At 43.7% G+C, this 14,099-nt stretch overlaps 1 protein-coding gene across 4 annotated transcripts in view; it reads left to right on the top strand.

Annotated features, from left to right (window-relative positions):
• Positions 1 to 14,099, top strand: part of LOC118096142 (disks large homolog 5) — a 105,826-nt gene that overhangs the window by 41,246 nt on the left and 50,481 nt on the right. For 2 of the 4 annotated variants that reach the window (XM_060275016.2, XM_060275017.2), the window contains exons 2-5: positions 5,856 to 5,924; positions 10,598 to 10,766; positions 11,220 to 11,363; positions 12,217 to 12,400. In XM_060275016.2, the coding sequence (XP_060130999.2) occupies positions 5,856 to 5,924; positions 10,598 to 10,766; positions 11,220 to 11,363; positions 12,217 to 12,400 (566 nt within the window). Of the gene's footprint in view, positions 1 to 5,855; positions 5,925 to 10,597; positions 10,767 to 11,186; positions 11,364 to 12,216; positions 12,401 to 14,099 lie in introns of all 4 variants that reach the window. The other 2 variants (XM_060275015.2, XM_060275014.2) reach the window with 1 other exon arrangement.

Raw genomic sequence — 14,099 nt, 5'->3', positions numbered from 1 at the left:
CAGATTTGACTCTTACAATATGCTTGTAGAGGACGAGCATAGTTTTGACAGGGTACAGTACTTGCCTGCGTCTTCTGGTCATCTTTCATTTTTGTTCATGGATATGCAAAAACATGCCTAGTCTCCAGTACTTTTATTTCTCTGGAAAATGAAATTAACCCTGTAAAAGATTGCCCTGAAACTTCCTATTTTCTTGGGAAAGGGGAGACCGCAAAGCAGCATACTGTTAGATATATATTAGCAGCAAAACAGCAATATGAAATTGATGCATATGTCAAACTGCGTTTTGCAGTTGTAAATGAATATCAGTAATGCACAAATTTGGCTTTGATAACCACAGCACTTACTCCCCCCCCCAAAAAACCCCACCCCTTAGCAATTGCAACTGCTATGAGTTTTACTGCTTCTGACAAATCTGGCAACACAAGCTTTTAACTAAAGAAGATACAGCATGGCATATCCATGTGAATTTTCAGCTCCTTGGGCAGTTTTTCTGGTGATGTGAAAGGCAACGGAAGCCTTATAAACTGGATCATTTCCCATCTTAATCAAACTTCCTTTGCATCCCCAAAGCTAATGGGAGTCCTGTTTGGTGCTCAGTTTGGTGCACTGAGATGTGGATAAACAAACATTTGCCATTCTGCTGAACCTCAGGCCTTTGCCAGGAGGAGTGGAGAGAAGGTGTTACCAGGCAGCAATAGAAGTGGTTTGGAAGAGAAGGTGGAAGGGGAAATCTGTGCTTAATTGAAAATGGAAATTCCCAGCAGGCAACTAGGAAGAGATGCTTACTGATGCTGTTACTGAGAAGGTGCAATGAAAAATATGTACGTATAGAAAAATAGCTGCACCTTTTCTAAATTACCGATAATCACAAAAATATTAGGTAAGCAGGTCCAACTACATCTTGCATTGTACCAAATTACTTCAGTTGGAAGCCTTATCTAATGAACGTATAAGATTAAGCTCCTGCCTTAAGCATTATAGAAATGCTTGAGTTTTAAAATCTAGCTTGACCAGTGTTAGAAACTGAGATATAAAAGCTAGGAGCTAAATGGCATCTTAAACCTAGGTTATGGGCACAACAACAGAATGTCTAGGAACATTTTTTTAATAACAAGAATACAAACCTGAAAATGAATAAACTGTTGCTAAAATGTTATGTTTGTTTTTCACATGATCTAGTCCGTTCCCTGCCCACCCCTCTAATATTCTTAAGAGGGTCTCTTCTCCCAGCTTCAGAGAGCACTGTATTTTTCGCTCCATAAGACGCACCTGACCAAAAGACACACCTAATTTTTAGAGGAGGAAAGTGGGAAAGCCCTGTTTTTTTGGGATCAGCTCACAGTTGTGCAGCTTCTTTTGCAAAGGGGGAAAGCTCCATTTTTTTGAGCATCAGCTCAAAGTTGTGCAGCTTCATTTGCAAAGGGGGAAAGCCCCGTTTTGGGGGGAATCAGCTCACAGTTCTGCAGTTTCTGTAGGAAAGGAAAGGGAGCCATTTCTACAGTTTCCAGACAGATAATCTAATCAGCCAGTCACATGTCAGCTGGGGGAACACAACAATGGAGGCCTGGGCAAGGGGGCCGGCGGGAAGGGAGCTAGCTTCTCTTATCTCCCTCCTTGATCTCTTGCAATCAGCTGCTGAGCGGGTTCCTTTAAATACCCTCCTTCCCTCATGTTAGCCTTTAGCTCTTTCTTTCTTTTAAAAAAGCACGATATGCTGATATGCTTTTTGCCCCTGGGCAATTCGGCTCCTGGGACCATGCATTTGCTCCATAAGACGCACAGGCATTCCCTCTTACTTTTTAGGAGGAAAAAAGTGTGTCTTGTGGAGCAAAAAATACGGTAGCTGGAAGTGGAGAGGCAGAAAAAGGTCCTTTCCTTCCACTCTGCAGTTTTAATAAGAAATCTCAGGTGTGGTACTGTGCCCAGAGCTCAGAAACTGCTCACGCTAATGAAATTCCCTGTCACAAAATGCACCTAGAACAATGGGAGTTTCAAACACTGAGCTTGACTAGACTTTTATTCTTTTAAACAATCTATTTTTTGTGCAGAGGCTATAAAACAGCAATTTTGTTTGGTTATCAGTGTTTCGCAAGTTCCCATTAATTCACTGAAAAAATTGCAGTGCAAGACTTGTAAGAAGTGCTTTATCAAAAGGAGGAATGGGAAGCTTCTACCAGTTGTTTTGGATTTATTGGTAATATGATGGGGGTGTTAATGCTGTCTAGTCATAGTGAGATGCTAATGAAGGAGAGCTGATCCTTGCAGAAATTGTAATAATAGAGTATGACTCTTAGATTTTGGCCTTATGCAGCTATTTTGATTTATGGCTTCCTGCCATCAACTTTGCCAAATGGCTCCTTAAACCAAGGTTGCAGTTGCCAAAACAGAATGTCTAGTTGCCATTTGGGGGCAAAACGTCTCTAAAGTCTTATTTTTCAATTGATGGACTGACTGTGATTGATTCTCAGTTAAACATCTGGCTAGTTCAGATGACAACCTTGAGCTAGTTTAAGAGCTTTGAGAAGTTAAAGCAGAAAAGTTGCTTGATCCAGGGGCAGTCCAAATATATTGTGGGCTATTCCTACCTGTTTTTCGTAATGGTGACTGTTCCTGCTCAGGCTGCACAGAAAAAGCAATTTGGTTCCAGAATCCATTCTGATTGTGCAGATAAAATATAACTGATAGAATTCTACAGGATGGGGTATTAGTGTGTGAAAGCAGTCCAGATCCAATGCGTCTCAGATGGTGGAGATGTCAGGCGCCATCCTTGCGCCCAGGCATCTTCACTTGGTCGCAAGGGGTTGAAAGCCAGGTGCAAAATGTGCCTGACACATTTCAAACACTGCTTCTCGGTCATGGCACCCAAGCTGCGCAACTTCCTGCCGTGGAAGATCTGACTGCTTCCTGCCATTATGGTATTTACATGCCAAGTAAAGACATATCAGGGGTATGTGATAGGTAAGAGAGTGCCTTTAGCACAATCAGCTCTTCTTGTTTTTGTTGTCAGTCTCAATTCAGCTGTTGATTACTGAAGAGCCCAAAGTTGGCTACTTGTCCTGGAGCCAGATTCAATCCCACTGGTGTTGGCAAGGGAGGGAGGGAGCTAGCGCGTAGTCAACCTGAGCAGTTTGTTGGTAGAACTGGCCAGGAAAGAGGGAGGACTTGTTTTCTCTCGCTGAGAGCATTTCCCTTTGCCACCTTAATGTAGGATAGGCAGGAGGCGGCTCAGTAAACCGCCACTCATTACCATGACATCCTGAGCCTTTTTATGTAACGCTACATTATTCTTGCCCACTGTGCCATTTGTTGGCATGTGATGGGTTACAGCCTTGCCTCATTTGGCCTTTCTGCTGAAGGATTGGTCATCCTTTCCCATTTAAGTAGTCTTGCATTGGACAAAGTACTTGTTGCTGTCTTTGTTCCAAATAATTACAGTGACCAATGCTGTTGACTTTTTTCTTTTGCTGTACGACCATTTGAGGTTAACGAGACAGAAGGAAGGAGAGAAGCCCTTCTGTTTAATTACTTTTGGATTCGTGTGCTAATCTCTTTCCTCCGTTTCCAAACCTTCCTCTCACTGTCGCCAGTTGATCTCCCATATGGGTATTTCTTGCTTTTGTGGCACCAGCTGCTTCTGCGGAGGTCTGCCAGGTCCCGATATGCCTGGTGGCTGTCATCTGGCTGCACTGATGAGAAAGGATACACAGTTTTAATGGTTGACATTCCTTTTTCAGTATGTGACTCAAGCCAGGCATCAGGCCAGGGACCTTGGCTATATGGAGGATCTTTCCCTCTGAAGAGACCTGCATCCCTGAGGGAAAGGGGTATTAAAAAAACAAAAAACACACCATAAAACCATCAAGCTTTTAACTGTCCAGCAGCCTGGAGTAGTGGGAGTGGGTGAATATACACAACCACAATGGGGTATTGAAAATCTGGGGTTTGTGGGGGTCGTTGGGATTGCCACTGCAGTGCAATGCTGTATCTTAGGGAAAAGCTTACACCTTTTTAGGATACTCTCAAGCTTTTAGGGATGCTTGAGGAAAGCTGTACATGTCTTCCCTTTTTTCGCTTTATGGACAGGTACACCCTTGTGTAGATTGAAAAGGAGAATGGCACTTCTGGGTTTCATTTCCTTTTGGTAAAAGTGGTGTCACTCATATGAGTGGGAATATGTACAGATGGATGAATGTATTTGGGGACCAGTTGCAGACATTTTGTGTTTGGTGAGGGAGCATGGGTAAGCCAGAATCCTGCTCCAGCTAAATTCCCCTGCCTGGTTGCCAGGAGGAGAGGGTTGTAGCATATTTCTGCTCTCCCAAACTTCCTTCTTTGAGCCTTTTCAATCTCCCCACTCCTCCAATTTCTGTAAGGAGTTACTTCCAAGAGCTGGAAAAAAGACTGTTGTTCTGCACCTTGATTGCCTATCTCCAGCCTATCTCTAGCCAAGTAGCCCATCTCTCGCTCATTGCCACCTTGGTTGTTTGTAAAGGTAAAGGGACCCCTGACCATTAGGTCCAGTCGCGAGCAACTCTGGGGTTGCGGCACTCATCTCGCTTTACTGACCGAGGGAGCTGGCGTACAGCTTCCGGGTCATGTGGCCAGCATGACCAAGCCGCTTCTGGCGAACCAGAGCAGTGCATGCAAACGCCATTTACCTCCCCGCCGAAGCGAACAAGTATTTATCTACTTGCAGTTTGACGTGCTTTTGAACAGCTAGGTTGGCAGGAGCAGGGCGGGTGCTACTACCGAGAAGGCCCTCTGCCTGGTTCCCTGTAACTTGGCTTCTCGCAGCGAGGGAACCGCCAGAAGGCCCTTGACACTGGACCTCAGTGTCCGGGCAGAACGATGGGAGTGGAGACGCTCCTTCAGTCTATGTTTGTCTATGTTTGACAAAGATGCACATAAACTGATTTCTGAAAACCACATAATTGCAATTTTACTTTCTGAAAATGTCAGGTAATGCTAAATAAAAATTAATAATGATATATACTAACTGCTTAACAATCATTTTTCATGATTTCTGTGCAATTTAACACACATTTTACTTAGTGAACAAAACTAAATTATATGAATTGAACCAAAATATATCTGGAAGTCCCCAGTCATGTTGCAACTTCTTAATGCCCCTCATTTTTGAAATTTGAAAGCTGAAAAATTCAATACGCCCCAGTTTCAGCCCCCAGGATATTCTCCTGGCTTGTAATTGTCTTGACACTGCCAGCTGTTAGTTAAGGCCCACCTGGATCAGAATTCTTTAAAATTGTGCTGTTCTCACAGTGACCATTTATGCTGCTATACATAAAGTCAAAAGGCTGTAAGTAGCTATAATAGGATAGGATGTAATAAACACTTGTTTATTTTCTTGAAGCAACATTCTTCCTCTTTCTTTTCTATTCTGAATAAATGTAGTAGAATTTGACTGTTAGGGTCCTGGATGCATTTGTATGGAAACTTCCAGGATTATTCCTAGTTCCTTAGTTTATGCTAAGTAGGTGTGTGGATGTGTTTGTGTCTAAGGCTGGATGCTATCTCTGCTTCAGAGCTCTCCTGTCCAAGATTAGGGGTATAAAGGGGAGTGGTGGCAGCTGACTTAGTCTTCGGTTTGACTGGCCTACCTAGACTTGCAGTCATGGAATGAAAGGAACAAAAAAAAAGCCCTTTATCCTCACCCCATCCCTTCTGCTATTTGCCATAGGTGACGAGGTGAGTAGCTGTTTTAGAGAAAGGGGGATTGGGAGATGGTAGGAAAACTTTTAACCTTGCTTGTACTTGCTAACTGCATATCCCTTGTAAATTAAGCAACATGGTTTTTTTAATCTGTAAATTTTTATCTTCCCCACCCCCCACAGGATCGACTTACAGCGTACTGTCCATAATGCCATCAGACTCTGAAAGCAGCAGTTCTCTCAGCAGCACTGGTAAGAACCGTGCTTGTGCCTGTGGTGTTGTGGTTGTTTGCTTTGTGTTGCATGTTGATCTTGAACAGATTTATCTTCTTGTTCATAATACACACAGGTGAAATAGCCGAGAACTTTGTTGGAAGTGCAGTACTTGTTCTTGCACAACTAGGAGTGGTGATGCCGCACATTGTATTTGTTTGGGGGGTGGGTGGTTAGGGGAGGATCTATTTTTTAGTTCCAGGATTGTGTTGAGGCATGACTAAACTGCTTCTTGTGCAACGGAACACCATGACGGAAACCAGAGTGCACGGAAACACCGTTTACCTTCCCACCGCAGCAGTACCTATTTATCTACTTGCACTGGCGTGCTTTCAAATGGCTAGGTTGGCAGAAGCTGGCACAGAGCAACGGAAGCACACCCCGTCACGCGGATTTGAACCACCAACCTTCTGATTGGCAAGCCCAAGAGGCTCAGTGGTTTAGACCACAGCACCACCCGCGCTATATTGTAAACCCACCCAAGAACCAAAAACATGAAGGCTTTGGACAAACTTGGTAGCAGTTGAACTATGCCCTGCTGCTTAGTGGTTCTCAAAGAGTGTTGGCCTGGTTTACGCTTTCTGAGATGCCAATGAGATGTGAAGAGTGATTCTTTTTACTTTTATGCATATATCTTCCCCCACTGTTGTGTGCCTCACCCCTGACCCTTGCATAAGTAGTTTTTTTAATCACATCATTCTGATAGAAATGGCAGGAACAAGGACTCTTGTTTTGCATTTAGGAGCCAAGGTCACACAGTGAGATACCTTTATTTAGAAGCAAGAACCCCTGCAACTCTTTCCAAGGTTCTCTGATGCCCACCAGACCATATGGCCTTGCACTTCCCTTGCTAGCCATGTGTTGTAACTGCAGGCACCTCTCAATAGGGATACAAGGTTGAGGCAGACACCACAAATGCACATGAACTGTAATCACAGTGGCATAGATTACAGTCACAGAAGCTCAGGTTACAAGTCGGCTGAATTTTTCCAGTGGAAGAGGGTCTTAAATACAATCCATCAAACACAAATATGTCTTACAAAAAATGGTGGTCCTTATTTCATGGTTTCCACCTCAAGCACACCTGGTGCAATTCACAAAGCTCTTGATGAGTTGTATTGGGTGTGCTTGAGACAACACCTGTTGTATTTGTGCTGTTGCGAGGAATTCCATTCAGGGGGTTGAATAATAGTGAGACTGGAGAAGCCAGTGTAAGTTGCTTTTTCAGCTGAATTTGGAGTAACCACTTGAAGCATCTGTTGTGTTGAGCTATTTCAGTTGCTTTGGTTTGATTTGCTCATTGCAAACAGCTGAAAGTATGTAAATTTTGATAATCTGCTTTGCAATGGGGGTTGAATAATTTTGATTGCAACTGTAGTTCCAGATTTGCCAGGTTTGTGATGAGGGTTGTCTTGGAAATGATGGTTCCACTGTATATGTCATGAGGGAATGCCAAATCATATAAAAGTGGCTGCCAGATCTATTCCTTGTCGAAATCATAACTTGCTCCATTATAGCTATATTTCAGAGTGAATGGTACCAAGCATCCAGTGTAAGATTTTGAGCTGTTTCCCAATGAGTTGCAATTACTTTCCATGCTGCCAAGATCATACATAAAGTCAGTTCTTTTGACAATATATTTTCATTGGTGTCATCAAAATATTCAGCAACATTAAATTTGGACAACAAACAGTAGTTTCTTCGATAATACTCTTATCAAAATTAAATTCCAAAAGTCTTGCACCAACTGACATGCCCAACATAAATGATACGTACAAAGTTTATTGCAATCCTCCCCCCAAAATTAGGTGATATAGAAGAAAGCATTTTTGATATGTGCAGAGGAATACAGTACCATCTGTGTAGTACAGGTAACCCGTGATTTGTTCGGGGGTTGAATTTTGTGTCATTGCATGCAATGGAGTGTGTATAAGCCTGCCATGCCCCCTTTTCCTGCTACCTCTGGGTTCACAGCAATGCATGCATGGTCATGCATGGTTAGAACCTCCACAAAACAGTTGTTGCCTGTAATTTAAAGGAGTTTTCCCTAAGAAAACTGGAAACATATTTTAAGGGTCATGATTCCCAAAGTTTATTCCTTGGGAAGAATTTGTATGCCAATATCAACTGTTTTGCCGAAACCTGGAAGGAGTTTGGCCTTACCACCAACCCAGTGAAGACCAACATCTTGAGTCAGGACATCACTAGTATTCCACACATCAGCATTGGTGACCACATGCTTGAGGTGGTAGACAGCTTTGCCTACCTGGGTTCCACCATAACCAGCAATATTTCTATCGATGCTGAGCTGGAAAAGTGTATTGTCAAGGTAGCTATGGCAAGGGCCCACCTCCACAGAAGGGTATGGGAGTATGTGATGCTAATGTCCAATACGAACATGAAGGTCTACCAAGCCTGCATGTTGGGCCCATTGCTTTATGAAAGTGAGTCATGGGCAACTTGCAACTATCAAGAGAGATGCCTCGATGCCTTCCACATCGGCATCAGGAGGACTTTCGGTAGCATATGACAGGATAGAATGCCAAACAAAGATGTTTCCCAAGTCCATATTCCCAGCATGTTCGCACTACTGTCTCAGCAATGTCTATGGTGGCTTTGCCATGTCCACATAATGGAAGATGGCAGGATTCCCAAGGATGTGCTCTATGGGGAGCTGGCTTCAGTCACCACGCCAATTGGCAGACCATCTCTGTGTTACACAGATGTCTGCCAATGTGACACAAAGGCTAGCAACATCAACCCCACCGTGGGGAAATCTCTTGCAGATGACCGAAGTGCCTGGAGACAGGCAGTCAAATTGTGTATTCCTAGCAATGACGAGGAGGAATGACCGCTGGGGGAGGAGAAGAAACACAGTGGTACACCTGCATCAGCACAACCAGACATCTTCATCTGCCCCAGCTACAACAAAACGTCTCTCCCACATCAGTCTCTATACCTACAGCAGGCGCTGCAACTGCCAACAGTTTTTTATTGGAGGCTGCCAAGTTGGGGGAAACTGCACTCTTTGTCCCCAGCCACCATATCTATATCTACTTTTTTCCTCCCCAAAGTTCATGGACTTTGTGTGTATAGTACATTGGACACAACACTATGTTGATAAGACACATCCCAGTTAGATGAGTGAGCCTACTTTGGTGGCTAGAGTGGAAACTGGCTACCTGGAAGCAAGCCTGAAAAAGTGACCCACATACTGATTGGTTCTCAGGGCTGAGTGTGGAAGCAAAAATTGAGTTGTGAAACATTTATTTAAGCTGACAAAACAAGCTGCACTTGGCAGCAGTTGTAATAAATATGTTATGACAAATCCAGTTTGTCTGAAAAGAGGCACGTTACCGAAAGGTGGGGGAATAATTTAGAAAATGGAGCTTCGGTCTCCTGGCCCAAGCGTGTTGGAAGGAATTTGATTGGCTGGAGCGAAGGATGGAAATGCTGTGGCATGAAACAGTCAGTCAGGTGGAAAAAAGAAGATTGAGCTTAAAGCCCAGGTCACTTCCTTCACACTGAAGTGAGCTGTCAGATGAAATAAAAAGCCTTTTAGCATTCAGCTAGAAATGTCCTCTGTAAGGAAAGGGATGAGTGTTGCAAATCTTCCCCATCCCCTGAAGCTAGAGGGCTACTTGAAGCATATGCCAAGTCACACTTGACAATGCTAGGAAACCTTTTGTGGTAATGAAAAACACAGGCTCCCTCTTAAACTGAGCAGGGAGAAGCTGTTTCTGGGGGGACATCTTAATGAAGAGAAGGGCTCTGGGACTTACTTCAGAATTTCCTCCCATGGAAAAGGCAGAATTTGAATCCCTTTGGCTCTGGTTTGTTTGTTTTATTGCTTTTGTCGCCATTGGCGCTTCAGCTTGTTCCATAATGCTCCAGTTGTCAGCATTTGCTTTTTTAATAATCCCCAAATAGCCTAGGATTAAGTACAAAATCGATGTAAGAGGAATAGGTAGCTGAAGACAGGATACTGTGCCCAGAGAGTAGGCCCTAAGATTTTATTCTTTCGTCATAAGAAATTCTACCGCCCTGTTATTTTTATAATCATTCAGATGGCACTCAGTGGTGTTCAAGCTTATCTCCAAAGCTACATGGCCTAGAAACTTGACTTTCTCAATACAGTGGTACCTCTACGAATTTAATGCGTTCCGAACGCACATTCGTAAGTCGAAAAAATTGCAAGTCGAATCCCATAGGAATGCATTGGGAGAAAAAATTCGTAAGTCGAAGCAACCCTATCTAAAAATTCGTAGGTAGAAAAAATCCTATCTAAACGGCATCCAAGATGGCGGACGGAGCTCCATTCGTAAGTAGAGTTATTCGTAAGTAGAGTTATTCGTAAGTAGAGTTACCACTGTATGTTGTGTTTAGATAACTGATTTTAGGGGATAACAAATCAACAAAACCAATTGTTTGTGAAAGCATTGTGGATAGCATCCCAAATGTGTGCACTTGACCACAAGTCTGTCTTCATTGCAGCTATACATGGCCCTGGCAAATTTATCAGTCTTTTCCGTTGGATTAGCTTGTTCACTTACTCATCTTTTCTGGCAAACAGATTGCTTGATGTTTTTTTTTTTAAAAAAAATGCTATTGTCTAACCCCCTAATTCTGTGCTTGTTTGTGTTTGGCAACAGGTACAACGGGTAAACCATCATCACCACCCCCTGCAGTCATTGATGTGAGGCAGATGAATGAGAAACTGGAGACCATTTTGTTTCAGCTCCGCCAGGTTACCCGTGAGAGGGATGAGTTGAGGAAGCGTCTTGCACTGTCGTCTCCTGGTTCAACCTTTGATGACTGCAGGTAAAAGACTGAACGGTCACACGAGGGCATATTCCCAGGTCTAATGCATGTGCAATTGGGCATGGGTCTTTGGCTCTTTTCCATGGCACAGCTGTTTAAGTTGGGGAGGGGCAGTTAAGGATGCCTAGGATGGCTCAGTCAGAGAGCATGAGACGCTTAATCTCAGGGTTGTGGGTTACAGCCCTATGCTTGGCAAAAGATTCCTGAATTGCAGGGGGTTGAACTAGATGATCCAGTCTTTGTTAGCTAGTGATGTTATCTTTGCAAATTACTTACACCACCAGTGGCCAACTCTGTCCCATGTGGGTACAGAGTATGCTTAATGCATCATTTTTGTTTCATATAACCTTTGGGGGGTGCATGTTTTCTTTCACCTTAATACTTAAAATGTTTGTGTATTCATGTGAATCTTGTGTTAAGGTCATGCTCAGCTGAAATCTATCTTTGTGGTAGGCCTAGCCCCAAGCCAAACCATGATTATGAAAGGCTGAAGATTCAGTGCATGAAGGCAATGTCCGATCTGCAGTCTCTACAGAACCAACACACCAAAACGCTAAAAAGATGTGAAGAATCTGCTAAGGAGGCTGATTTCTATCAGTAAGTAAAGGCACACGGTATATGCACAGGGATGTATTTTGGTTTCCTCCTGCCATTACTATGTGTCAGTTAAGCTGCCTTAGATTTTAATGTTCAAAGGTCCTTCATCATAGTTTTCTTATCTCCAGCTTCAGTCAACTTTTAAAATGCCATTATTTTAACATCAGTAGAGAGATAATGTTCAAAGCTTTTGGCTGCAGATTTAGGATTGGTTTAAAAAAAAAATCTTTGAAGATGGAGAGCCAGTTTCTGAAAATTATGGTGGGGAGTATAGGCTTAGCTTGGTGTGGATGACCTTCTCACTTCAGTGAATTGATAATACTTGTCCCCTGCTTCCCCCTTTCAGAACCCTGCTTTCAGTAGTTCCAGGGTGGAGTCCAGTGCAGTAAATGACACTGCTAAGGAGAATTCTCTTAAAGGCAACTAGACATCAACAAAATGCACCACACCAAGCAACAGTGCAAAATCTGGTGCTTTCTAATGGTGGATATTTCTTAATTTAACTTCTTTATCAAATGGAGGAGATGACACTACACATGCTAATTTCTGTGTTTGATGGTGTATAATGGTGGTGACTAAACTATGGTCCTCCAGAGAGTCTTGGAACACAACTGATGATTGGCTTGCTGGCTGGGCTGATGGGGAGCCCAACAACGTCTGGAGAGACACAGCTGTATAGAATGAATAAACCCCTCTGAGTCTGGAGGATTTGCTGTATTTGTGGTGGTTCTTTTATGGGGATGCTTACTCGATAAAGCAACGTTGCTGTTCCGCGTTTTCTGAAATTGCTTTTTAATTGCCATTGGAGCATTTTTACGAGCATTTCCTGTTTATGTTTCTAATATCTGAACAGTACACTGCACAGTCGTCTGCTGAGTGACCAGTCGCAGCTGAAGGAGGACATGGACACTTTGAAGCGGAAGAACAGCCAGTTGGTACGAGAGCACAATCACCTCCAGCAGTCATGTGAGGAAATGAAGAGACTTCATGATGAGGATCTGAAGGAGATAACAGACCTGCGCAGTCAGCAGCAGCAGGTAGCCTCTGCCCTGTTTTTGCCTGCTGAGTTCAGCTTCTCATTTACTGTATTTTCTATTCTTTTTCCACCCCCACTTATTTCTCAAGTGTTTGTTTGGGCACTGCTGGAGAGTGTCTCTTCCATTCCATTTCTTTAACACACAGTGCTTATTTCTTTTCCTTAATTCCCATAGATTTCCTTAATTTCCACAATTCCCCCCCCCAATTACTACAAGGAGTAGTTTACTTTTGATTATAACGCACACCTAGTTGTGTAAATTAGAACTGCTGCCATTTTCTGTCGCATTACAGTGGGTTACATTATCTTCGGGTTTTGCCATGCGTGTGTATACTTCTGGGTTTTGCCACATGCGCAGAAGCGTTGCCTCATGTTGCGGACTTTTCTGGGTACATATGTACCCCTGGAACGAATTAAGTTCGTATCCAGAGGGTCCACTGTAATTTCTAGTAAAGTGGGCTGCTCAGTTCACACTTCAGCTGCTCTTAATTTCAGAGATGTGAAGGATGATGGGAGCTGTAATCCAACAATATCTAGAGCAGGGGTCCTCAAACTTTTTAAACAGGGGCCCGGTTCACTGTCCCTCAGACACTGTTGCGGGGCGGACTATATTTTGAAAAAAATGTATGAACCAATTCCTATGCACACTGCACATACGTAGGTTCCCTTGTACCCTTGGCACAAGGGTCCCTTGCATCCTGGCCAGAGGATCTGAGCCAGAATAGACAGGTGCAATTTTTGTGCTCCCGTGGGTCTGTGCCTTTTACTGAGGCCAGCCCCTGGGTACGCCCCTTGCTTTTTAGGCAACATAAAAGGGAAGGGTTGGTCTCATTGGTTCCCAAAGGTAGGAGATGGGGGCATAAAGAGCTCATTGACCTGTGCAAGTCCCACAAGCTTTTCTGTCCCATTCATTCACTGTTTTTGCTAGGCATCCGAAATGTGAATGTGAACATATTAGTAGTGTGTTAAACTGCCCAAGCTGAACCTCCTGAAAGCACGTGATGGAGTTGATACTTGGGTCCAGAACCCCAAGTTATCCTCCTGTATCATAGGAGTCAGCTCCTAGTGGCTGAGGTCCCTTCGTCACAACCCATAAAATATTTGAGGGAGCCTGCCCCCCATGTTTATGGGCATTGCCATTCAAACGCTGTGTATGTGTGCGTGCAGGATCTTGTGAACGATTATGCAGGGTGGAGCTTTCCTGACACCCACCCCAATATTTCATTCAATTTGGCACCCCTGTTCCAAATCCAAAGGAAACGGCCTTTTGCGTGGGTCTCAGCTCTGGCTTTGCAACCTGACCCTTGTAGAGAAAGGGGGACAAGGATAGTGAGGGGTCTCTCTAATTTGCTTCCATTGTTGAAGCCTGCGAAGTGGGGGGAACTGGACAGCCTGGCCAGAGATGGGGAGCAACTTGGGTGGAGTGCGCGTAGCCTCCTTCCACCCGAGCAAGGAACACGGGAAAGCGCTTCAAGTGGAAATGGCACTGGATCCATTGTTCATTTTCGAAAGAGACCCCAAGCATAATTGCAGGGAGGTGTTGATGCATTGGGTTAGTACGCAACAGATATTTTAAGACAATAATGGTGGGTATGCACAGGAAAAACAGCTTAGTTAAAACTCCTCAGTCTTTTGGATAGGAAGGTTGAGCATGGAGATCCAAGATTTGCTAGGTCGTTCACCACCTGGAGCAGGAAATG

This window comes from Zootoca vivipara, chromosome 5 (assembly GCF_965207765.1).
Source record: "Zootoca vivipara chromosome 5, rZooViv2.hap1.1, whole genome shotgun sequence".
Lineage (NCBI taxonomy): Eukaryota > Metazoa > Chordata > Lepidosauria > Squamata > Lacertidae > Zootoca > Zootoca vivipara.
This window is presented reverse-complemented; position numbering and strand designations above follow the sequence as displayed.